General features: G+C 38.1%; 1 protein-coding gene across 2 annotated transcripts; it reads left to right on the top strand.

Annotated features, from left to right (window-relative positions):
* Positions 1-2424: 2424 nt before the first annotated feature.
* On the top strand, positions 2425-26801 carry gig (TSC complex subunit tuberin). Of its 2 annotated transcripts, XM_085198639.1 has the most exons (30): positions 2425-2821; positions 2910-3046; positions 4431-4685; positions 5345-5481; positions 6339-6513; positions 7801-8031; positions 8363-8650; positions 8812-9135; positions 11243-12044; positions 12590-12745; positions 13322-13518; positions 14042-14155; positions 15971-16122; positions 16453-16578; positions 16989-17091; positions 17345-17427; positions 18610-18711; positions 19502-19592; positions 19914-20048; positions 20547-20639; positions 20989-21068; positions 21457-21637; positions 21760-21932; positions 22141-22325; positions 22528-22613; positions 23603-23721; positions 25303-25487; positions 25704-25819; positions 25911-25987; positions 26076-26801. In XM_085198639.1, exons 1-30 carry the CDS (start codon positions 2749-2751, stop codon positions 26731-26733), a joined length of 5634 nt encoding a protein of 1877 aa, XP_085054765.1. In that variant the 5' UTR covers positions 2425-2748; the 3' UTR covers positions 26734-26801. The 2 variants fall into 2 exon arrangements, with proteins under 2 accessions (XP_085054765.1, XP_085054766.1); XM_085198640.1 differs by lacking the exon at positions 18610-18711 and having other exon boundaries at positions 2427-2821.
* The last annotated feature ends 100 nt before the right edge of the window (positions 26802-26901 follow it).

The following is a 26901-nucleotide window of genomic DNA, read 5'->3' on the forward strand; positions in this document are numbered from 1 at the left end:
CTTGCTATGTCTGTCCTGTCCCTGGAGCTAGACCTCCCAACGCCCAAGAATGCGGTGTTTGGATGTCGTGATGCAGGACATGAGTGCCAATGGTCGAACCACTCAGGACGTTACAGATCGTGTAAAGTGGAGTAGGTTAAGCAGGAAGGCAGACCCTGGCAACATACGCCGGGATTAATGCCAAGAAAAAGAAGACTTGGTTGCAGTTGTTGAAGACTCGTCGCTTCGACGATGTAGCCCATTATAAATGCCATGGTACGTTTACAATCACCTTTGCTGGCGGCACAATCTTCGCAGATTACGTATAAACTTATTGCTTCTTTTCATTGCATTCTAAGCTGCAATAATATAGTTTAATGCGTGCGCGGTATTCTGCTGTAATCTACATTTGGCAATACATACATAACCTACTCTTTTAACTTATACGTACGCAATAGCACACAATAGTACGCGTCATGACCATAACTCTCTCTTGCCGATCTTCAATAATCACAATAAAAATATTATTCAGATATATATATAAATAAATATATTAAAAATCTACATTAAAAAAAATTTGTGCGTGCTCAACTTATTGCATGAATTTAGTTATATTATTATTTTATTATTTTCACTTATAAAACAATCTTACTACTTTGAACTTGAATAAAAAGTTTGGTACTTTTAACGCAAATAGCGTTACCTACTATATGAAACTAGTTAGGTTGGGTTACATTACAGTTTTAAATAAATAATTTCAAATAAAATAACATAAGATAGTTATTATCTATACCCCAAATTGACATAATATTACTAGTTAGACAACAAAACTTATCTTCGCATTTTTACTCCTCGCATTTCTGCGGCGAAGAAATCACTATTTTCCGATAAATAATCGGCAACCATAAATCCACCTATTACAGGTAGGGTATCCGATTGACCTTTTTCGAATCCTTCATCCATTTTAATTAATTGTATTAACACTAAACACAAGCGAGTAACAAACAAACAAAGTACTGCGCGAGATCTCCTATCACCGTTGGAGACTAGTGAGTTTTGCCAGACCTGTGACGTCACCGCCGGCCGCGGGACTGTTAGCGGCATTTGAAATTTTTGCAAACTTCAAATGCCTGTAAAATCATAACTACTTGGTTATTTTTGATGAAACAAAAACTAGTGTATTTGTATACGTAAAAACTTTACTGTAACGAACTTTGAAGCATTATTTCATACCTATTACCATTCCTCATTGAGCTGAGTGCGGCGAAGCTCTTAGGTACTGGTCAAAAGTGTGTTTCGTTGTAATGCTACTCCTCCTAGACCGTTAAACTTATAGCTCTGAAATTTGGCAGGAACGTTGTGAACTGTGACTAACACAGCGCGTGCAACGTAACATTGCTCAGCTCCACTCGCCGTGCACAGCATGTGGCGGATCCTAGTATAAAAAAATATTAAAAAAAACTGACCATTTAAAAACCTACTACGTGAATTATAATCTTAATTTTATGAAAAATAAAATTGTTTTATTATAAAAAGATATACTTCATTTCAGAAAAATAATTAAATCCAACTAATAATGCTTAGGAGAGAACATCGGTTCTATCTAGAACGCAATACATCAACACTCACAGCCATGAGCCATTATGTATTTATAGTTTAAATAATAACTATGTGTATATCTGCAACCACCATTAACAACAAACACTGGCCAATGGGAAATTATATATTTGGGTTCATATTCCGCACGATAAAAAACTTATTTTTTATATTGCAAATAGGTATTTTGTCTTCTATGCACTTTTAAAAATAGTGCGTTGCTGAATTCTTCTTTCAACATAATAAGTACCGATAGAGATCTTCTATATATTTGTAAAATTAAGAACGCAAGCACCTTCTCTCAGCTCTTCCCTGCTTTCCATGTGAACCCACTTAATGCGTCAAGATTAGTCGTAAAACTCTATAACATTCTTATAACTAAAAACAAATGTACATTGTACAAATGTATTTACTAAGGAAATTCACAATTACACTCAGTAGCCATTACTTACATACAATACAAAATTATTTAAGATAAATAGATTTTAGGTAAAACTAATTTTGTAATACTCCTGTAAATATTTATATTAAGTACTTATGTTAGCACATAAGTACTTAATATCCAATTTTCCATTTTTCTATTACTATTATTTTTATATACACTTAACTCAACAAAACTACATCTCTATATCTGTATTTTTTATAAAATAATTCATAAGCATATCTCTTTTATATATATAAAATCCTTATATTAACATTATCTATATATTACAACTACTATATTATTATATTAATTAATCAACATACGAAACTGGCAGCACTGTATCATTTTATCACCAACAACACTTAACTTTCGTTCAGAAATCGTATCACGTAATTTGTTTACTAATTTTATTGACATATATTATAAATGATGGTGATAATAAGTAATTTTTAGATTTTTAACTACATTGTCCTCTATCAGTAATAATATAAACATGTCAGTCATATTTTCCCAAGTAAATAGGTAGTTAAATTTAGTGATATTCATGTATCGAGCTGATACCTGTCAGCTGTACGGACTACGGAGGACTATCAATCTGTCAGATGGTGAATAGCAAAGCAGAGCGGTAGTGGGAATTATTTTAATAAATATGTGTTTTTATTTTCAATTTCACACGCATAGGTAATCACCGCGCCTAGCTTTAGCTTTAGGTTAATATAACAACGGGCCACCGTCGCTGCGGGCGCACAATGGGCTCTAGAGATAGGGACACAAAGTCCCTTCACAACAAGTTAAAAGAGTACTTCAAGAAGGGTACATCGGGTGCGTATAGCTAGCCGTGTTTATTATTAAGAAGGCCGAGAGCCGGCCGCGGGAGCTGGTGGCTAACAGTGTGTATTTGTGGGCGCAGCGCCCGTTGTGGCACAAAACGAGGTGGTGGTCACCGCAGAGCTGCGACGGGAGCTGAGCCCGGAGGCACCGCTGAACCGCCGCCTGCGCGCCATCAAGGACGTTGGTGAAAAGATCTTGCAGTTCCGCGTCCAGGAAGTGAGTACCTACCTTGTAATATAATTATACCCTCATCCCATTAATTACAAATGTACCTCAATTATTATGTGGATTTTGTCAAAATTTATCAAAGAACAAATGAGAAATGAAATTTTTCAAATTATATGATCATTACCCTGCTGTAGCAAAATACCAAGTGCCAGATTACCGAAAGATTTGTAATTTAAATTATAAGTGATTTATTTATAACAATCATTAGAAAAAAAACAAAATGAAACTTTTGTTAATTTCTCAAGAATCAACTCTTTTGTTCTTTTTTCATATAATTTGTTGACTCAATTACTAAACTATTTACCTAATAGTAATTATGATATAATAACAAAATATGATTAATAATCATACAATAGCATGCAATAAATTATGCACAAATGTAAGTACATATTTAGCAAATACACATATCAAGTTACTATAATCAATACCTACTTTGAGGTGCATAGCAACAGTTTCTTTTCAGTGTTAAATCTCAAATTACTAGCCTTGGAGTTTATTTATTTACACATAAGAATAAGATTCATAAAGTTTATTTTTATTAAGAAAACAGTTAATAAATTTGATTTATCTTTTTATGAAAATTCCTAGAACTTTTCCAAAGTACATATGCAATATTACTTCTTTATGCTTTTTATAGTCATTATCAATGACATTAATAATTGACAAACCATTTTAAGTGCATTTGAATATTTTAACAAGAACAAAAGCCAATAAAACTATATCTACCACTGATATACACTTTTTATATTTCCCAATTCTAAAATTATTATTTAAAGTCAAACAAAGAAAAGATTTATTTTGTACAATAAATAAATAATGGTTAAAATAACTATTTTATATATAGGAAAAAAATATTTAAAACAAGATTTAGATGTGAATTTTAGCTGGTAGTCATGGAGCCCCTGGTATCAATACCTTAAGTGGTAGAACTTAACACTGCACTAACACACTAACACTGCAGTTTTTTTTATTACAATATAAATTTGTATAAAAATGATTTATGTATTTAAACATACATATGTATATGTTTAATTTAAAGTAGTATGTATATATATATATAAATATATATATATATATATATATATATATATATATATATATATATATATATATATATATATATTTATATATATATATAGAAATTGACCCGCTGTGCCACAAAGGCCTCTCTACAATAAACACAATACACATTTGAAATAAAATATGTCATCACTTTCTGAGAACTATTAAAGAAAAATGCTTTTCATTGTATATTGCTTTTAAATTGTTGTAACTGACTCATTTAATTGTGATATTATTATTCTTTTTTTATATTTACCATTAATTCAAAAGAAGTATAAATATTACTCATTACAATTTTTTTATATTCCAGGGTGGTATAGAAAAAATATGGGCCTACACAAGAGACCTTCTTGAAGATCCTAATATAGAAGCTCGCCACGCAGCGCTACGACTTTGGAAATGTGTCGCCGAGGGCCAATCAGAAATATTAGTTATGCGCACTATTTTATTTACATATCTAAAGGATACACATGGAAGCCATCCACCTGAGGACTATCAGCTACGCTTCAAACTACTGTACACATTAACTAATTCAGGGAAAGACATTAAATGTCTTGAGGAACAGGTGATATGTTTTGTATTATTGTGTTTTGTTACTTTTAAGTGTTGCACAGCATGTTTAAATAAAGATATAAAGTTATATACAAATTATATTATAAAATTGATTTAAAAAAATAATTCCTGAGTTTCTTGCGCTTAATCAACTTTATTGAATTGGCGGTGGTAAATTATCAGACTTTCAAAAAATGAATGATTATGATATTGCATCTCAATTTGATATTTAATTTGAATAGAAATACTAATTATTTTTATTTTTGTAATTGGTGCTCTCTTCTTTCTGGAAAGTGTGAAGCTAAATAAAGTCCTCCGATTCATTACATGTACCTTTGTGATATTATAAAATTTTAAGAAATGTTTTTTTGCTGCTATGCATTGACATTAAGTAACCAGGGAAGATTATACTAAGAATATGTTGCTACCGAAGTTTTATACTTTGGTATGGTAACCTACAAAGAAGGACCCTATTACTAAGATTCCGCTGACTGTCTATCACCGGATTGTATGTGTGTCACATGAACCATGGTTGTTTGACAGTTGAATTGTTGCTGTTTTTATAGATAATGATATTATGTGCTATGGACTAGAACATAATATTTTTTTAAATGCTTGCTTTAAAATTAAAAAAATATACTATAGTTTACAAATATTTGTATGGCATTTCAGATTGGGCCATTCCTACTAGAGTGGCTGCCTCAGATCCAGATGCCAGCGCATATTGTAGAGTTTGTCAGCCTCGTCACCAATGTTGTGAAGTTTAACGCCGTGTATTTAAATGAGGAAATTGTTCATGGGATTGTTAAGTATGTATTATTTTTGTTTATTATTATGATTGATTAGGTATGAAGCTGACGTGGCGTAAGAGCGACACGTGTGACTGTAAACTAAAAAAAATGCATTTTTTTATTTTTTTTAAGTGCTCTCTATTCATTTCAGCCAAAAATACTAAATGTACATACAAAATATTTTTACTGTTTTACTATAAGTATAGATTTTTTGTTCTGGTAATGAGGCAAAATATGTCTTGGGGAACTAAGTATTTTAACATTAGGTTCGCAGGTTCCTACAGCCTTGCTTTGTCCAGGATGCTGAGTGAAGCTAAAAAAATATGTTCTAGGTCTTATTGCTGATAAATAAAAAGATATAATTGTTAGAAATCGGAAGCGGTTAGCGTTTTTAAGAAAAGACGATAAAAATACATACCATTTATATGTTTCCAACGTACTTGGATAGAGGTTCCACATACTACACACTAGATACCTTCCAATCAGGGCTTCGGCCTACAAGCTACTGTTCCCGTTTGACACAATTCCACTGCTTTTATTGTTTTCTTCATCTAAATCTACCCACTTTTTACATGAGTATGCTAACATAATATATATTTTTTAAATTACTTCAATATCCTCAAAAGTTGATGGCATTGTATAATGTCAACTATTTTGAGCATATTTATCAATCAATTAGTTTACACAATATTATCACCGTACCGCACTTTCCACCAGAACGAGGAAATAAAATAAGAAACATTTCATTTCATCTTGTTGGAATCTAATTGGCCACGTCTGGCTATGGATATTTTGAATTAAAATATAAATCAATTAAATATTAAGAATTATTACTGAGTAATGAATTGTGTTCACGTGTGTGTGTGTATGCGCAGCCACGCGTGCCACATGTGCGCGTACGCGGCGGAGGCGGGCGTAGTGCTGGGCGCACTGGCGCTACTGGAGGCGGTGGTATCGTACTCGCTGCTGCCGCGCGCCGCACTGCCCGCGCTCGTGGCCGCGCTGTGCCGCACCGTCAACGTGGAGCACTATTGCCAGCCGAGCCGCAAGGTACAAGCGAGTGTGTGTGTGTGTGTGTGAGCGTGACTGTGCACAGCTACGCGTGCCAAATACGCGCGTACGCGGCGGAGGCGGGCGTGGAGCTGGGCGTGCTGGCGCTGCTGTACAAGCGTGTGTGCGTGCAACCACGACACCAGAGTGAAGAAATGAACATATAACTTTAAATAAATATTTAATTTCCTCGAGTGGGCATCGAATCCACTAGCAATCGCGTTTACAGTCACTTACTCGTGAAATTTATGTGATTTATTAGTTTTTTTTTTTTTTTATGTAGGCTGCTACTTGGCGATCTGTTTATAAAACAATAATCCAAGATGATAGTTAATATTGTCTGGTTTATGTTAGAGATGAGCTTCCAGTGAAGCATCTCTCACACTTTGGCTGAAAATCTTTCTGCTAGCTCTGGGATGCCTTTTCGTTTTAGCCTGCAAAATTGCAAACTGCCCGTTCCTTGTAGCTGTGCTGCCAGCTCATTACTGTGTCTATCCAGTCGGATCTGATACTTTTTGCTGTAGTGTTCTATTTCTTGTTTCACTGTTCGAATGCCGAGGTCAGAGTTGATATAATCGTTACTTATGTATAATGGGATTTGAAGCATAGATCTTATAGTTTTACTTTGAAATCTTTCGAGTATTTCAATGTTGCTGTGACTGGCTGTCCCCCATAGCTGAATTCCGTAAGTCCATATAGGTTTAATTATAGTTTTGTAGATCAAAAGTTTACTATTGGTTGTGAGCTGAGACTTGTGTCCAATCAACCAATACATACTGCGGTGTTTGTGGTCAAGCTGTTTTCTTTTGGTCCATATATGTTGTCTCCAAGTTAAACGTCTATCCAAGTGCATGCCAAGGTATTTAGCTTCTTCTGCTTGTGGGATTTTTTCATTGTAGAGGAACAGTTGAGGGCAAGTTCTTTTCCTAAGAGTGAAGGTTACCTGCACCGATTTGTCTTTATTAGCCTTGATTCGCCATTTGTTTAGCCATTCTTCAATGAGTGTCAAATGGGTTTGTAAAAGCCTAGTTGCTGTGTCTGGGTCATCGTCATTTATTAGTATGTATATAGTTCCAAAATTATGGTGTTCCCCTTCCCAAACCGCAATGTCTTAAAATAGAATAATGGAGAAGAATCTCGGCCACCCTTGAACCACGGGCACCCTGGCTCAGTCCCCCATCCTCGCCCGCCCTTCAGTGGGGCCACTACTCGTCGACTGTACTTGCATAAATGTGTGTTTGTGTCTTTCTTTAAATGTCACTATAATCATATCATATTATATTTCAGCTAATGCGTATAGTAGTGGGCGCTGACACTGGCCACGCGGCCTTGCGGGAGATGACGCGCCTCATCCGGGCCGCGGGGCTGAGCGCCACTGGAGAGGGCAGTGAAGGCGGTGAGGAGGCGGCGGGGCTGGCGCGCGGCGCGGTGTTCTACACTGCCATGGCGCTGTGGGGCCCGCGGAAGGTGCACACGCTGCACGTGTCGCTGTTGGCGGTGTTGCCTGCTTTTTTGAAGGTATGGAACGCAACGGCTGTGGGTTCCATTCCCTTTTTTATCGTTTTGGTAAAAAGATGGAAAGACATTCTCCCAGCTAGTTATATAAATATTAATAACTATAGAATTTTGATTAATATTGTATTTTGAATAATTGTTGTGTTTCGGATTAAGATAAACTAATTTTTGTTAACTGTCTGTACATATTTGTAAAATAAATATTGGTATGATTTAAGCGGGTGAAGCCGCTCAGAGTCTGCTAGTTAATTATAGTTTTCAATTTATCAATTTCTATAACCTTTATGTACGTATTAGCATTTTTTAATTTGTTCTGTGTATTTGTACATATCAGGCGCTGTCAGGCGGCCACGCAGCAGTGACATACGAGATAGTGGTGGCACTGCAAAGCCTGCTGGCGCGCGCGCCCCACGACTTGCACCCTGTCACCTGGGACCTGGTGCTGGACATAGTGCGGGCCGTGCTGCAGCAGGACGTGGAGGTGGAGCCTCGCAATGAGCTGGTGCACACCCAGGTCCACGAGCTGATCACCTCCATCGAACAACTGCACAAGACTGGCCATTTTCATGGTGATACGGATGCTCTGTTAGATCTTATTGACTTTTGTGGGCATGATCGACCTGTAAGTACTTTTTTTTGTTGTGGTTTATTTAATGTTTTTTTGAACTAAGATTTTTTAGTAATGCTACCTTTGCTTAACATAATAATAAGGGAAATACCAATAAATAGCGTTGTGTAGTAGTACAGCAGCTAAAAGCAACAGTCGACATTTTCCCTTGGCAGGAGGCGTCGACGATGCGGCTGATATCGGCGCGCTGCGCGGCGCTGGGCGGTGGCTCGGCGGGCGCGGCGCTGGCGCTGGCGGAGCGCTACGTGCGTGGCGGGCGACGCGCGGCCGTGCGTCTGCACGCGCTGGCGTGCCTGGCCGCCTTCGCTCGCCGCCACGCGCCTGACGAGCTGGCGGAGCGCGTGGGCGGTGCGCTGGCCGCCGCCGCCGCCGCCGACGCCGCGCCCGCCCTGCGTGCCGCAGCCGCCCGCGCTTTGCCCGGGCTCGCGCGCCTGTGCTCCGCGGACGCCTGCATTGACCTCATCGACCAGCTCGAGAAGGTACCGCACTACACTACACAATAAAACATACCCTAAATATTAAAGGAAATTTTGTAGAATAATAAAATAAAAGTGACTTCGAAATCGGTTAAACCGTGTCTAAAATTACCGAAGATAAACACACAGACAAACAAAGAAACTGAAACTCAGATAAATATTTTTAAAATAATTATTTTGGTTCTATTACATTGACAGAACAACAGATAACAGATTCTATATATCTCATATGTCCAGACAGCAATCAATTACTATTTTTGACATATGTAGATATATACACATTATACTAACCATTTTTTCATAATGACCTAAAAAAATGAATGTGCGCAAAAAAATATTACAATGAATGCGCGAAATGCGTATCACGCATCCAAGAAAAACAATAATAATACAAACACTCACTACCTAACCAATTTAATTCCCCAACCCGATTGATCCCCTTGCAGAAATAGACGAAAACCCTCCAATAAAAAATCAATAGCATCAAAGTAAAGAACACATCATCAAACTAACTCTACCCAAGCAAAAGACTAACATGGAAACCAACAATCAAACATACAAGAATATACATCGCAAATTATAATAAATGACACATACACTAAGATTGGAAGAAAACTTATTAGAACTGTCAACGGCCCTACAAAAAACCAACTGGAATATTCTCGTTTGGAACTGGAATATTCACTTACGTGAAGTGCGAAGACTGGGAGAAAATAATGTCGCCTACCCACATTTCATACTCTAGCATATAAGGGGTAACCCCAGGAAAACATGGTGTAAGAATTTCTAGTAAAAAAAAACTTAGCAAAGCACATCAATGTATTTTATGGTGTATCAGAGCGCATAACATTATTGAATTTAATGCTACCGGACCCAAAGACCATCATTCAAATCTATTCGCCCACAGAACAAGCAGAAATTGTAACAATTAGCCAGTTTTAACATATGTAAACAAAACTTTACAGACACATGCTCGCAAAAAGATAATTGCGATGGGGGACTTTAATAAACAAATTAGAGACGTGAATTGAACGAAGACGCACCGGCCCTATATATACAGTTCTAAACCTAGAAGCAAGAATAGAAAAATGCTCATGGACATTGCAGTGCACGAAAATAACATGACCTTATTAAAAACCATATTCAAGAAAAAGAAAAACAGAATGGGAACATGGTTGTCACCCAATGGTAAATCAAAAAACCAAGTTGACTTTATAATGACCAATAAACCTAGATTCTTCCCCAACATAACATAATTTTAACACCAACCACCACATGATCAGGGTCAATTTGAATTCATCCCAACCCAAAAACCTTAGGCCAAAAGTAAATTCAGTCAATATAAAACTTAACAAATATCTAATAGAAGAAATAACTAACTCACTAAACTCGAATGTTAAAGATTATTAAAAAGAAACAAAAGATGCTGACATACGTCAAAAATACACTTGGTTAGAACATACAATTACAACCACTACTACAGAGCAGAGCCATCAGAAAGCAAAATTCAGACAATAAATTGGCGGAAATACCTACCATCTCCTTGACTAAAGAGCTACTCTAATAAATGCGAAAAATACAGATAAAAATAGAAAAAGGAGGCAACGGCGTACGATGAAAACAATAGAGAGATAGACAGGACATACTTAACATCGCTACTGACTATTACACCAAACTATACAAAAACAACAAACAAAAGAGAAGTAGACATATTAGACACAGAAATGGTATCTGATATCATCGGGAAGAAACACAGAAAGCACACAACACACAGAAAATTACACCAATGTAATTAATTACATTCGATGAAATGAAATATTTATTTAAATTTTTATTTTAAAGACGCTATTAAGCGCGGCGTTGCTTTCCGCCACTTAACACGAAATGCCTTCAGAGTTCGGCGGAAAATGGGGAACGGAATGTTTTAACATTAGGTTTCCTCTGCTTACCTAAAACTGATTGCCTCCTGCAGCTTGAATCTGATTAAAAAAGTCTTTTAGTATTTGTATATTATACAAAAATATTTCTTATGATAATATGTATTTATTTATGATTGATAATTATGATTTGTGTTATAATAATTGATGTGTGTGGTTTTTGTGTCGTGCAGATCCTGAACCGTCCGTTCTCGATACATGTGTCGGAGGCACAGTACCCGCCCGAAGCTGACACCAGCGACCTGCGCGCCGCTGCCGCCGCTCTGCTCGAGCTACTGCACGCCAAGCTGCTGCGCGCCCCCGCTGCGCCCGCGGCGCGCGCGCTTCTCGTACTTCTGGACCACCTCGACCACCACTATCGCCGCCCCACGCTGCTGCACCACCACCCCGACGTGCGCCTGCTCATCTTCGACATGTTGTTCGCGCTGCGCGCCAACGATCTCAACATGGTCGGTTTTTGCTACGACGACGCGGGCGCGCCCGTGTCTGGCGCCGCCGCCGCGCGTCTGCGCCCGCTGTGCTCGCCGCTGCTGCTGGCCGAGCCGCCCGCGCCTCGCGCCGGCCCCGTGCCCCCGCCCTCGGCACCTCCCGGCCCACCAGCCCCCGCGCCGCCGCCGCCCGGCGCCGCGCTGCTACCCGTAGGGCGCGCGGCACACGCACTGGTGGCGGCGCTCACGCGTGAGGCGGATTGGGCAGTGCTGGCGCACGTGCTGCGCGCGCTGCCACACTTGTTGCACGCGCGCGCTCTGGCCGTGGGGCGACGCGCACAGGACATTGACCTGCTGGCCGGCACGCTGTGTGCCATGGTGTCGGAGCGCGGCGCGGGGGCAGGAGGAGCGAGTGGCGCCAAGCTGCTCCTGTCGGAGTTCCACGCGACGGCGCTGCCGGCGCTAGCGGCGCTGGCCTCCTATCACAACTACCTGGAGCCGCAGACGCAGCAGCGCATCGTGAGGTGCCTACTGAAGTATGGCATGGGTCAGTAGATGAATTCCTCTTTAGTAGGATAGTAGCATACATATTTGATTGATGCATTGAATGCATGAATAATGTATATTTTAAATATATATATATATATGTATATATATATATATATATATGTATGTATATATATATATATATATAAAAATCTTTCAACCTATAATAAACAAAGTAAAAAATAGTTAATAATCTTTTACCAATTTTTTAAAATTACCATCACTACCCCAAATTGAGGCCGGCTATGATGCTTTCCAGCTTCAGCTACAGAACCGTTTCACCATGTTGGACACTACGTAGGGTAGTGACGACGCGACTAACAGTCTGTTAAGTGTCATCCGAAGTGGCCAAAAATATTTCCGACCAACGAGCAATAGATGACCTCACCTCATGATGGTCATCTGACTAAACTCAGGACCGCACAAGGATCCACGCACGCACGCGCAAATTTAATGTTATTTTATTTAATATCCACCATAACATACATGGATATATTATATTATATAGGTAATAAAGATATAGTAGTCTAATAATCAAATTTCCAGTGCTCCGCACCCCCCAGCCATACATCAACGCTCTAACGATGTTCACGCTGGAAGCGAGAGACACGATGGTGAAGATGTTACCTGAAGTGCTGCTGGACCTCTCCAAGATCTCAGACACGCAAGCTATCGCCAGCCCCATGCTAGAGTTCCTGTCAAGTGAGTTTCTTTTTTATTTTATTTAAAATGTATACTACTTCTAAAGACAGTAATAAAGTATTAAGATAACAAATATCTTTGAACAATGTGTCTCAATTCGATCCTAAGGCCCTAGTAATATAAAATAAAAATATAAAAAATAGTTTTGCCATTTCGACTGGATCACAGACGTCAGGTTGTTTAGTCAAGCAATTGCACGGAAATGGGTAACCTATGGATTAGTTGACACTTTTTTACAAGATCATGAGTCATGCGGACTATATATCATTGCACTGTTTCGCTTGTTCGAACGATATATGAAAATTGGAAAAATGTTATGAATTATAAAATTAGTTTTGCTACTATATGACCTTAAACTAGAATATTATTACCTTAGCTATAACAATTGCTTTTTTTTTATTTTGTCAGGTAGAAGAGAATACCAAATAAATATTTTTCATTATTTTACCAAAAATTATTACTTTATTGGAAATATACATAGAAGATTACTGATAGCCATTGATGTTATAGGCTGGTTCTGATGTGTCCCTCTAATTGTAATATGACATGTGTATGTATATGTGTGTCTGTGTGCAGCGCTGACGCGGCTGCCGCACGTGTTCGCGTCGTTCGTGGAGGACCAGTACATGTCGGTGTTTGCGATCCTGCTGCCGTACACCAACCCCTCGCGCTACAACCACTACGTGGTTTCGCTGGCGCACCACGTCATCGCCGCCTGGTTCCTCAAGTGCCGCCTCTCCTACCGCCGCAACTTTGTGCGGTTCATTATACACGTGAGTGCTGTCACCTGTCAGTTGTGGAGGACATCTTAACGAGATACTAGTTTTCTGGTTGAACGCGGTAATCTTGTGTTCAAGAACAATTGGATTTAATAATCAATTTATGAAAGGAGATTAGACTATTAACACCACATCATTTTCATGTAACCTACTGTACCTATCAAAATTAAAAACAGATTCACTCCCGCACACAACAGGGTAGGCAGAGGGAACCTAGTGTCAAGACACTCCGTTCTCCACTTTCTGCCGAATTCTGGAAGCATTGCATGTTGAGTGGCAGAACTCAGCGCCGCGCTTTGCCTCGAAACCAGAGCGAAAAAATGGAAATATAAACGTAAATAAATATAGCACTTCCTCGAGTGAGGATCGAACCCACAACCGTCGCGTTACAGTCACACCCTTGTGCCGCTGCGCCACGACGGCCTAAAAGCGTTTGAGGTATTTGAGCGTTTAAATCGAACTATAAAATTTACAGTTTAAAAATATTTATTTATTTAAAAAAAACATTGCATTCCAGGGTCTGCACAATTACATAATAATGCCGTTCGAAGAGCAGCTACAGTACAAAAGTAACAATTTCCAACAAAACGCCAACGAGGACTCTTCGAATCGACAGCGCAGTTCTAGTCTTGTGAGTTACTATTTCTTTTCTATAGTATTTTCTTTTTTGCCTTATATTTTCAAAGAATAGTATGACGTACCATTACTATCTATAAAAAATCATATAATCTCTTAAATATTTATTTAATTCTGGTTTTGTGGTTAAAGAGTTTATTTATTTCTCAAAAGAAATTACATTTCACTTAAAGAGAAATACAAAGTTATCTTAAATGAGTACATATTAATCGATGTGAGCGTTGGAATCAGCAAAACATGGTAAATAACAAAAAGAAAGACAGACAGACAGACATATTTCACCATGACCGTTCACAATGAAGTTAGGTTTACCCACATTTGAAGAAGTCATAATACAGGGTCGGATTCTATTTTAATTTTATAAAATATTCCTTTAATTTTATTTTAAAATTATAAAAAATTTTGATGTTTTTATATATTGAGGTAATTTATTGTAAATTTCTGCTCCTTCATAAATAATAGATTTTTTGCCATAATTGGTTCTTGTTTTTGGTAAGTATAAATTATTTACACTTCTAAGTGATTTATTTCCTTTTTGTTCATTTGTCAGAAGAGATAGCTCCGATTCTAAATTGTTTTGTAAAATTTTACGAATAAGAATACATGTGTTATATTGATATAATTGACGAATATTTAAAATCTTAGTTTCAACATATATCTTATTTGTTATTGTAATAGGCTTAAAATGAAAAAGCAGTATTATTATTTTATTTTGAGTAATTTGCAAAGATTTTAAGTTAGTTTTAGCATTGGCTCCCCATATTTCAACTAGATAAGTTAGATTTGACTGAACTAAAGAGTAATATATTGTATAGCACACACTACGAGGTAGACAACGATAGATACCACGCAACGAACCAAGTAGGGAGGATAACTTAGATTTAATATTTTCTATATGCACCGTCCATGTGTTTTTTAGTAATATATCAACTGTGAAAATTTCAGCTTTCTAACTACACTGTCACAATTTAGAGCGAATTTTAGCGTAGTCTTAGTAATAGACTCCCTTTTCACCATATGAGGAGAACCCTAAAAAACAGTCAATGTAAAATAATTTTGTCCAAAGTATAAAGTTAACTTCACTTAAGTGGTAAGTTAAATTTATCACCAGTTCACTTAAGTTACTGCTCAGACCTGAGAAGAACCGGCGCAAGAAACTCTTTTCTAAAATCAATTATTTAACACTAAACAGTGAAAAACTTCATGGCCTACTTTCAATAAAATTGTTAGAACAATATGTGACATACCAATTTAGAATGAGCTTAAAATGGGTAATTTTTTCGGACAATGGTACATGATATAGTAGTATATTTTTTTACAGCACAGACTGTCAAAATTGATATATAAAAAAAAGTAAGCGAAAAAATGGTATTCATTCATTTCATTAAAAAACTAGTTCTTTCGCATTATTCAGCAAAAATCAGAACAGCAAAATATCATAATTTGTGACTTGTGATCTCCAAAACTAGGAGGGTTTCACATAACATGAAATTTCATATTTCAGTTAAAAATCATCTGAGGAACACCCAGTTTCATTTTGGACCATTATTTACTGGACATCTGTATATGTTACGAAACAACCGCGATCATGGTAGGCGGTCACAATGATCTGTGTGCACAATCTGCTCATCCGAGAGCTCACATATAAGTGAACGCGATATTTATACTGTCACAAAATAATGATTGTCTGACTTGATTTTAGGAAAGTTCTTATTTTTGTAGTTCAAAAGGCCTAACTTCTGGGCGGCCTCAACTCGTCGATTATAAAACTAGGACCATTATTATCTAACACATATATTGTTGGTTTTAGGGTTCCAAAGCCGTGTCCCGCGCACCGCTGTCGGGCTCGCGGGGTGCGGGTGGTGCCTCCGCTCCCGCCGCCTTCCACGTGGAGCTCACGGAGACCTGCGTGGATCTGCTCGCCAGATACACCTTCACTGCTTGTTCTGTTAAGCCGCAGAGGTATAGACAAATTATTTGGTAGTTAAAATTAAAAGTGAAGTTCTGGAGAAAAATTGTTGTGCATTAATGATTTATCTATACTCTATTCAGGGAGTCGTCATTAATTATTATTACTCGCCGAATTGGAGGCATTGCGGTTGAATGCCGCAACTGATCGAGCGCGCTGTGCCTCTACCCAGAGCGAAGAAATGAAAATTTAAATATGTTATTTCCTCGAGATAACCTGTGGCGTTTAGAGTGACACGTCTGTGCTCCATCGCCACGACAGGCCTCATCATTATTTATTGATTTAATTAATAAGAATACTTATTTGCATTGTTAAATTCACAGGAGTGAAGCAGCAGAGTTTCTGCTCAACGGCGGTCAGTCGAGCACGTGGCTGGTGGGGCACAAGCTCATCACCATCACTACGTCGGGCTGTCAACAGAACTCTATCAAACAGGGGCTATGCGAAAGGTGGATTTCATATTTATTTGTATAATCTGTCATTCAAATTTGTAGATCAAACTGCAGATGATCTACTGTCATAATGTGTTATTTAGACTTATTGTATAGGTTATTTACGAAGCACTATTTATTTATTTTCTCTTTGTTTAGGATTCTGTACCCAAAGGGTAAAATGGACCAATAGGGTTCCTTGGGATACGCTAAGGCCCCATTGTCCGTCCGTCTGTCATCAGTCTGTCTCTCAGGAACCGTGATCGCTAGACAGTTGAAATTTTCTCAGATAATAATATAGTGAACATATGGTATTGTTAGTGACTTTATAATAACGTGGTCTTATCTTCACGTGTAGTACATCAAAGTACAAAATGATCCTTATTTGGTAATGCAAGTATACCCTTGTAAGTAAAGTAACGCCGTAGGTGTGCGACGCTTTGCCGCCGCCATGCGGAGAGCGTGGCCAGCCCGCTGCCAGATGCGCCCCCCGCACCGCCCGCTGACAACGGGGATGCGCCGGCACCACAAGTTAGTTACTAATACTAGTTGTAGCCTAAATAAATATTTACTCATAACATACTTTACATTTTTTACACCCCAATTGTGGCACGCCACTCAATGCGTAATGCCTCCAGAATTCGACAGAAAGTCTAAAGTGGAGTGTCTTAGCATTAAGCTCCCTCTCCCTACCCTTATATAGCATACTTTTGCAGCTTTAATTTAATAAAAAATATATTCTTTGTTAACAGATTTTGAGTATATAACATATTTTTTATGCCAGGTACAAGTAAACGATAGTTCGGAGCAAAACCAAACAAGCGCTAACCATCTACAGGTGCACAACCATGCACCAGAAGTGAAACGGTACGAAATCAATATTTCTTTTCTCTTTCTATATTCCTATCTCTTTCTAACCTGGTTACAAAATTAAAAGTATTAAATACTAGTATTTTCTATAGGGAAAATGCTTCTTAATAAGAAAATATCTTCTAACAATGCTTATATGCCGCCGTCACTGTCAACTCACCCTGTATCAGTGAGATTAAATGGCTTTTATAAAGTAAATTGCTTCTTAATTGGCCTTTAATAAGCAATCGTTTTTTTCTAAATTTATGATCTATAGACCATTTAATGGACAACTGAACTTGCAAACACAAACAAATAGGTAATCACAATAACATAGAAATAGCATCATCAAAAAAAAAAATATATAACAAATAATAAATAAATAAAACCATTGTTTTTTTTAGTCCATATGAGCAAAAATACCATATGTCATGTATGTCTTTTATATTGTATCTAACTTAAAATATGCTTCATTGAAGAAATTTTTGATTAGAGGCCTGAGAGAGAAGTTTTGATTGGAATTTAAAAATTTTAATAAGTTATGGGGGAGTTTCCAACCAAACCAATTTTCTTGGACAAAGCTTGGATTTTTTTTATATTGACATCCTGTTGAATTCTAGATAAAATGACATAACAATTTTGGACAGGAAACAGGAAAATCGAAATGTTGATTCAAGACAAACTCTTTTCCTATTTAATATATATATGTTTTTGCTGATGCTGTTTTATAATTTTTGTGCCGTACACAAACACGTGTGACACATGAGAAACTACATATTATTGTAATTACACTTATTTGTATGTTTTTATTAGTTTAGTTTAAGAGTAGACGGTCTCTACTTGCATGAAGCTTTTGTTACATAAAATGGGAAAATTTAACTAAATTTTAAAGATAAATGTTGGTGTTGGCAATATCTATGTAAAAGTAGAGGGAATTGATAAAAATGTACTAATCTTCATTGTTACTGACAGTAGTGATTCTAGTTTTTGACAGTTCTTATCAATTTTGACATTTTGTATAAAACATACCAATAGACCCAAATTTTAAATTTAAATGACCATACTCATCACTCTGACATTATAACGACTTATATCACGTCACATCCAAACATTTAGATTGACTTAGTATATACAGTGTGGGATGTGGGCTTGGGTGTGGGCATGGGCTTGGGCTAAGAGTGCGTGTGTGTGTGTGTGCAGCTACAGCAAGTACTCGCTGCAACACAGCCGCTCCACCGAGACCTCCTGCTCCTCCCTCTCCATCTCCGAGCTGCAGCCGCCCTCCAGTGGACACACCACCAGGTCGGCCTACTCCCACTTCCCGCCTCTTCACTTCGCCACTTCCCGCCTCCACACTTCCCCACCTCCCACTTCTCCACATCTTTTTCTGCCCCTTACATATTACTATAATCGTTATAATATATCATATTATGTATCCTTTATGTCCTTTATGTATCCTTTGTTTATTCATTTGTTATTAACATTTTCAATACCATCTGTACTGCTGAATATTATGTTCGGGTTTTCTTTTTATTAATTAAAAAAAAGGATGAAGGAAGAAATTAGTATATTAAAAAATACATATATTTCAGCATAGTCGTAAAACATTTTAAATATGGCAAGACTAAATAGATAAAAAAATATTGTCTTTACCAAAAATATAACACTATTGACTATGTTATAATCTGTGTATCTAAACATTTCCAATCCTGTTCCTAATTAAAATAAATATTGGCTTTTTTCGCTAAGACAATATTCGTGTCTTAGCGGCTTTCCTTTGTTGCACGGCTTTTTTGCAGAACAAATATTTGTCGCTTAGTGTTTTTTTCTTTTCGTATTTTCACGCATTTTCTGCATTCAGCGGAGTATTTTTAGGCGGAAACTTAATCTAACCTAACCTATTGTTAGACACTCCATAATTGTTGTTCTTCATCTTTGTCAGGACTTTCGTAAATGATAAGTTGCTTGCTCGTGTTTTTTTGTTTCAGCATTTAGACAGCTTGAGGCGTTTTCTTGTTTAACTTTTTATTTCCAATATTCCTGCAGACATCTTGGATAGTTTTTTGAAAAATGTATATTTTATCCATTTCAGACAAAATTCCGCGGAGAATAAAACAGTTGATCCAGTCGCAGATGCTTTAGCTCAATTTTCACAACGGTTTGAGAAAATGTCCAAAGAAGTGGTAAGACGTTTCTTAATAAAATATAAACAATGTTTGTAAATATGACTATCAAATTTCAGAAGTCAGTTTTGTTTAGTATACAATTTATTTATATAATTTTTTATACGTAATTTTTTTCTTGTTATATACGTCGTCGCACACGAGTAGACGGAATAATATTTAAAAAACTTAAGTGGTTGTCTAATGGCTTATTATTATTCTTTGGTAACTGCGGCTAATTGAATTTTTGATAATTGAGGCTGTAATTTATTTTATACATATGACTATATATTTAAAAAAGTACAAGTGATGGTAGTTACGGGTGGGCACAATTGTGTGCAGGAGGAGGAGGGCTGGTCGCGAGCGGGCGCGCTGGCAGCGGCGGGCGCGTGCCCGTGCTGGTGCGCGCAGTGGGCCGAGCTGCACGTGCGCTCGCCCACCGGAGACGTGTCCTGGCTCATGCGCCTGCAGAACAGGGTACGTACTGCCTCCTCAGTCAGTGTGCTGGTGGAGGAGCAGAGGTGGTCGCTGGTGGCCCGTGTTGCCGAACAGGATACCCACTTTATATTCACTCTTGCCGAATAATATACCTTATTAATATTATATCAATATTATAAAGCTGAAATGTTTGTTTGATTCAACACGCTGATGTCAGGAACTTTTATAATTTTTATTGAAAAAAGATTTTTTGTTGCATAGTATATTTATAGACGAAAGTCAGATACTTAGAATACATCGTACGTAACACTTAATTACTTCCATTTTATCACAGAAACAGGTGAAAAATTAGAACTCTGATAAATTTAATAAACATTTTAATACATAAAAATAAAATTACTTTTTTACCATTAATATTTGGATTAAATATGTCATACAATAAAATTAAAACTGATTACCAGCTAATAGTAATCTACATTATACTCGCCCATCCGTCGATACGTAAAAATTTTACAAAATATGTATGAACTTTCACAGATAAGCTCATCGCAGCTACAAGAGTGGCCATTACAAGACGTGCTAGCGCTGCTCGCGCCACCGCTAGTTGATCTATCCAGTGCGAGCGACCTTGTAAGTTATTTCTTTATTCCTTTTATCGCGTTTTTTTTCCTATTAAGAATCTTTCGTGGATATTTTGCAATCGTAGATAAAACATGTCAGATGCATATTATTAAGTTTGTAGGTCTAAATATTCTTCTAGTCTAAATCTGCCTATCTCTATTTAGATCTATATTTTTGATTAAGTTATTTAAAATAACTTTAATTTAGTTACAAAAAACTAATAATATATATTTGTAATAACTTTAATTTTAATTTAGTTACAAAAAACTAATAATATATATTTGTAATAATACTTGGACCCTTTTGTTTTTTTGTATCTTATTGTCTATAAACATAAGTAACACACGTGTCCCCGCAGACGTCGGAGGGCTCCCCGCGCTCGTCGCGCTCCGCCTCCACGTCTCAGCGCTCGCACGCGCCCGACCTGCACAAATCTAGGTACTAATACTATAATATAAATTTTAATTATAAATTGGCGCTCGCAACTTTATGGAATTTAAGATGAAAATTACGTTTTTTTTCTATGCTCATGGAAATTCTGACAAATCCTCTCTAATAGCTTCCCTACACTACTACAACCTACTTTCATGCCAATACCAATCCTATAGTTTCGGCTGTGGGCTAATTTAGATATTTAGAATAATTTAATAATGGAAGAGTTTTTTTATATAGTTTTTTATACAGTTTCACATTTATTTATCATATTTAAGAACTTGCCTTTGTGTAACTTCATTATAGTAGCTTTCCTTTAAATAGACGAATCTAGAATGTTGCAAAAATTTATGGGGAGTAATGTACATATAACGTTATATCTATATATTAACAGTTCAGACTCAGTAGTGGGCAGCGAGAGGAAGTGCCGCCCCTCCCACTCCCTCACCCGCGGTGGCAGTGGGGGTGGAGGTGCGCGTATGTCCACGCAGCCCATCAATATACCGGGCTCCCCCCAAAGGCAGAGCTCGTCCAGCACCACCGATGATGATGATATGCTGCTCATTGTGCCTGAGGTCAGTCAGTTTTAAATCTTAATGTTATACATGTAATATACCTAGCCTAGCCGTAAATGTAGGTTCAATTCCCACGGCGCTAAGTTCCGTCGCATACATTTAAAATGTTTATGGTGTTCCAGGGTAAATCCCGCCACCCCGTGCGTCGTTCCAACTCCTCCCCCGAGATGTCCTCCTCGTGGAAGGGAGCGGTGAGGGAGGCAAGGGGAGAGACAAGTGCAAGCGGTGTCGGGCCAGAGCACGAGCTCACTGTGGACGTGGACGATCTCATACTGTTGCCCAGCTGCGAGCCCACGTATGATTGCACTGATTTGGATAGACTTTAAATTAAACAATATTTTAAATAAATATTTTAAACAGTAATATAAAAATTAAAACAAATATGTGTTACTACGGTATAAATATGTTATACTTTAGAAACATTGAATCTAAAGAACCCACAATAATTATAGTATAACAAAATTCCCCAAAACTAAAACTGTCCTACTTTTTTCTTACAACAGTGCGCCAATATCATTGCACGCATCAAAAAAAGTGAACAAGAAATCAGACATGCGTGTCTCATGCGAGGCAATACCCGAGGAGATGTGTGGGACTTCCCCGCAGCCTCACCCTCAGGCGCAGACGCAGGCCCAGGCGCAGGCTCATGCTGGACATCCACATCTGATGACTTATAATTCTGATCCAGGTATGTGATGATTGGAAAACAACCTACACCATCTCTGGAATACGGTACAAAACGAATATAACTATAAATTATAATAATTTATAGTTATATTCGTTTTCGAGTATCAAGTACATACTTATTACTTGTATGGCAATTATTTTTACTATCAAATTTTGTAATATGTTATTTTATTTATTGTGCTGTATATTATTTTGTGTGGCAGGTACGACTGGTTCGGAGACGGAGGGTGACCCCACCGCGGAGATAAATAACACTGCGACAATCTCTACTCATCACCAGCTGCAGAAGGTACAATCAACTTTCATATTTTCTTGTTATTAAGAAATACAACTTCATGGTTTCTTTTCTTCAATGCAAAATAGGCAGAGGGAACCTAGTGTTAAGACACTCCGTTCCCCACGTGTCGTGCAATTATTCCCGATTATTAACAGATCCTCCTGTTCCACTATATTTTTTGATTTCATTTTATGAATTTTTGTGTACTTAGAGAATTTAATTTACATACCTTCTTATATACAATACTAGTGAACCCGAACGCGGCCACGCCCGCTTGAACTATACGAATATTTATTAAATATTTTATGATATTATTTTCAGTTTTCAATAGAGAGATGCGTTAAGCAAGCTCATTTTGGGTGACGTTTTCTAACAACAAACTTTGCAAAACGTTGCTTAGCAACAGTCGCATAGCGACAGTTGTTATTAACATGGCGGAATAATTTGCATGTCAAATTAATATGTATTTTAATATATTGGTATATATGGAAAATATTGCAAATATGAGAAAAAAAGTATCCTATGTTCATCCCGAGACCCTCAAGTATCTCTATATGAGTATTTTATCTCAATTAAATTAGCGGTTTGGCCCTGATTGCGTAAAAGCCAGACAGACAGAGTTACTTTCGAATTTATAATATAGGTATGCATTATATTTACTGCAATATATTTAACAAATTTTTACAATTTTTAGGTATAGTTGTAAAAACAAAAAGGTTAAAAATATATAAAAGTATTTATAAAATCTCCTCCAGGTTAGTTACTTATATTCTGGTGCACTCCTAGGCTACATACAGCACATGTAATTCTCTTCGTCTTCTATTATATTCTTTAAATTACTCCTACTGCATAATGACAATAAAGAATAAGACTTACGAAAAATTTACAGAGTATAAAATTAACGTGAGACGTGACTAGTCTGGGTATATGAGACTATACAGTACCTTCATAACGTTTGAACGACTGTACAGTGAATCAATAAATATGTGTGCGTGTTGTAGACGAGCAGCGACAGCCGCGTGTCGCAGGCGCAGGGGCCCGCGGGCGGCGAGCTACCGCCGCTGGCGCGCTCCAAGCGCTCCAACACCATCTCCGTCATGAGCCCCACCAGGAGACACCGGTGAGTGCGGCCTGTGATATTGTGGTATCATGTACTATTTATTGATGAATTAATTATATCTATTTATTTATATGTGACTGTAAACGCGACAGTTGTGGGTTCTAACATACCACTCATCACCAAATATTGCAAATAAACACTACTTTTGGGGCTGTCGATTGCGACGGGATTCACAAGCAGGTGTGCGATTGTAAACGGTTTTAGGTTCGATTCCCACTTGATGACCGATATACTTTCATTTACATATTTTTTTCGTTCTGCTACCGAAAAAAACCAATAAACTCTATTATATTAATTCTCCTCTCACCCGTACCATGCGAGAGCCGGTGACTTAAAAAAATCTCGTAGACTTCATAAAACTAAGACACGGCCGCATTGAATTTATATATAAAATACAAGAATAGAATTATGAATTTCTATTTTGTATATATAATAGACCGAGGCGAATCTAATCAATATAAGAAATTCGTTGATATTTTAAATAATGTGGGTCAAATAACTTAAACGTCTAGCGCCTTACTTCCCTCTCTCCCACCCTTATTACTCGTCAATGGCAGTTTCTTTATTCGTTATTTACATTAATATCAGTGCAACTCGAGAGCGCTTCAGATTGTTGGGTGTGTGACATTTTTGGCACTCATCTAAGGTAAGTACTTATTTTATTACATAACTCTAAGGATCTATGTTAAAACTTTTGAGTTTCACATCTTATATTGATTGAAAAAGGGCCTATTCTAGAATATATTTTAGTTTTTAAGAATAATGTGATAGGTAAAAGCACAAAATATATATTTAAAAAATATTTAATATGGGGTTATTCGGACTGTACTATCGGGGACGAAGTGGATCAAGTATTTAATATGTGTTATTTCTTATTTAACGTTTAAGATTCTTTTTTATTTCGTTGTAAATAGTTCGTACGTACTTGAGAAAGACATATTGGAGAAAGTGGTCCCAAGAAAAAATTAAAGAAGCCGCAAATGAAGTCTTGGCCAATAAATTTACCCTACGTCGAGCTGCTAAGATTTAAAAATCACCATACTCAAGCTTACAAAGAAGATTCAGTGTTTCCAAGAGTGTGTGTACTTAGAGACACCTAAAGTGGTTTGTAAATATGCGCTTGAATTCGTAGAACTTGTCAAGATTGGTTCCTTATGATTGCATTCAGTACCATAGATGCGAAGAATGGAGATACATATATGTATGTTTTGTGTGTTAGTCATTAATATTGATCTCAATCATTTTATTTTCAACTTTATTGATGGTTGAAAAATTTATAATGTTACAAAAAAATATTTAGAATTTATTTCATGTTTGATTCTATTCGTCCCACAAAATGGGGCGCGTCGAATATTTCTATATTGTGGGTTTTTTGTAAATTATTTGGATAATTTATGAATAATTTAAGTTTTGTTATGTTTTTTATGAAGCTAAATTATTAATTATTACCTTAAAATAAAAGTTTCATATGGTGTGGTTTAGGATGATTTTCATATCCTCAAAGAAAAAATTATCCGATTCGCCTCGGTCTATATACATATTTTAGATAATTTAATTATGCTGTTAATATCCCGTCCACAGAGAACTAAATCGTAGTCAAGCCATGAATTCGATGGGGGGTGTAGCCGCCCGAGACGCGGGAAGTGCGGGCGCGGGCGCAGGGGTCGCAGGTGGAGGGGGCGCGGGCGGTGGCGTGTCTCCCTCCTTCGTATTCCTACAGCTGTACCACAACATGAGCACCTACCCCATTTCGCCGACTGTGCCCGGTAATATTGTGTTTTATTATTACCATTCTTATATTATAAATTGGAAAGTAACTCTGTCTACATGTTACAACAGTCGCTAAGCAACAACCGTTACAGAGCGTCAAAATAAATAATATCTATTAATATATCGCGTAAATCATAAATATTCGTATAGCTCAAGCGGGCAAAACTGCGCGGGTTCGCTAGTTGTGTACATAAAATTGTCTGTGTGTTCAGGTGAGACGCCTACCCTGCTAAATCCACTACTGGAGCGTCCGTTAAAGGTGTCAGGGCCGCAGCACGAGCGCACCATCAAGAACCTCGACCTCGTGCCGCCCATCGAGACCTATAAGGTCAGTACACCACCACCACCACCACCCCTGTTGTACATCATCACAGTACAATGTGACAGATATTACTAAATATTTACGTTCTTTCTTTAAGGTGGGAGTCCTCTATGTGGGTCCAGGGCAGCAAGACGATGAAGTAGCTATATTAAAAAATGAATATGGAAGTGTTAGGTTAGTTTGATGTAAAAGTAATTAATATTATTTAGCAATATTGCTTTTTGTATCGGTTTCAAATGGTATTTATGATATAAATTGGCAGATATATGGAGTTCCTCCGTCTACTCGGCACGCTGGTGCCGCTAGAGGGCGCGGAGGAGCCCAACCTGTTCCTGAACCTGGAGAAGGGTGGCAAGGACGGGCGCTACACGTACGTGTGGAGTGACGACATCATGCAGGTGCTGTTCCACGTGGCCACCGCCATGCCCAGCTGCCCGCGCGACCCGCTCTGCAACGAGAAGCGCAAGTACATCGGCAACGACTTTGTGTCCATCGTGTACAACGACTCGGGCCGTGAGTTCGACATCCACACGATCAAGGGACAGTTCAACCTGTGCATCGTGGTGGTCGAGCCGCTGCCGCACGCCGCGCACCGCGTGCACCTGCAGACAAAGGATGAGCGCCTGCGCGCCAAGTTCTTGGCGCTGGTGCCAGGCGCGCAGCGCGTATCAGACCAGCACGCGGCGCTGCTGGCGCGCCAGACGGCGCTGCATGCCGCACTGGCCTCGCACATCAGCCAGTCACTGGCACTGGGCGGCGCCGCCTACGCCTCCAACTCGCTGGAGCGCCTGCGCCTCATAAAGCGTCTGCGCGCGCGCGCCCTCGCCGAGCGCGCCCATGCGGCCGCCCGGCCGCCGGCGCCGTACGCCGCGCCCGACCCGCGTCGCCTCGCCATCGACGACTTCAACGACTACACCTAGGCCACTCTACCACACCCACACATGTAGCAGGACGAAACATTTTGTAATCGAATAAATGATGGCTATTTTGTATATCTTTTATTTTATACTGCGCTTCTATGGAAATGAGTGCATTCTTCAACTAAAATAGTCTCTAAATTATTAGAATATACTTCTATAATCAGGCCT

This window comes from Heliconius melpomene, chromosome 15 (genome assembly GCF_056956725.1).
Source record: "Heliconius melpomene rosina isolate 202511_hmr_F chromosome 15, ASM5695672v1, whole genome shotgun sequence".
In the NCBI taxonomy this organism is placed as follows: Eukaryota; Metazoa; Arthropoda; class Insecta; order Lepidoptera; family Nymphalidae; genus Heliconius; species Heliconius melpomene.

Coding starts and splice junctions, on each gene's coding strand:
- gig (XM_085198639.1), top strand. CDS start 2,749: ATGGGCTCTAGAGATAGGGACACAAAGTCCCTTCACAACAAGTTAAAA. Junction 25,488..25,703: donor CATTTCGCCGACTGTGCCCG/GTAATATTGTGT, acceptor CTGTGTGTTCAG/GTGAGACGCCTACCCTGCTA. Junction 25,988..26,075: donor AATGAATATGGAAGTGTTAG/GTTAGTTTGATG, acceptor ATAAATTGGCAG/ATATATGGAGTTCCTCCGTC.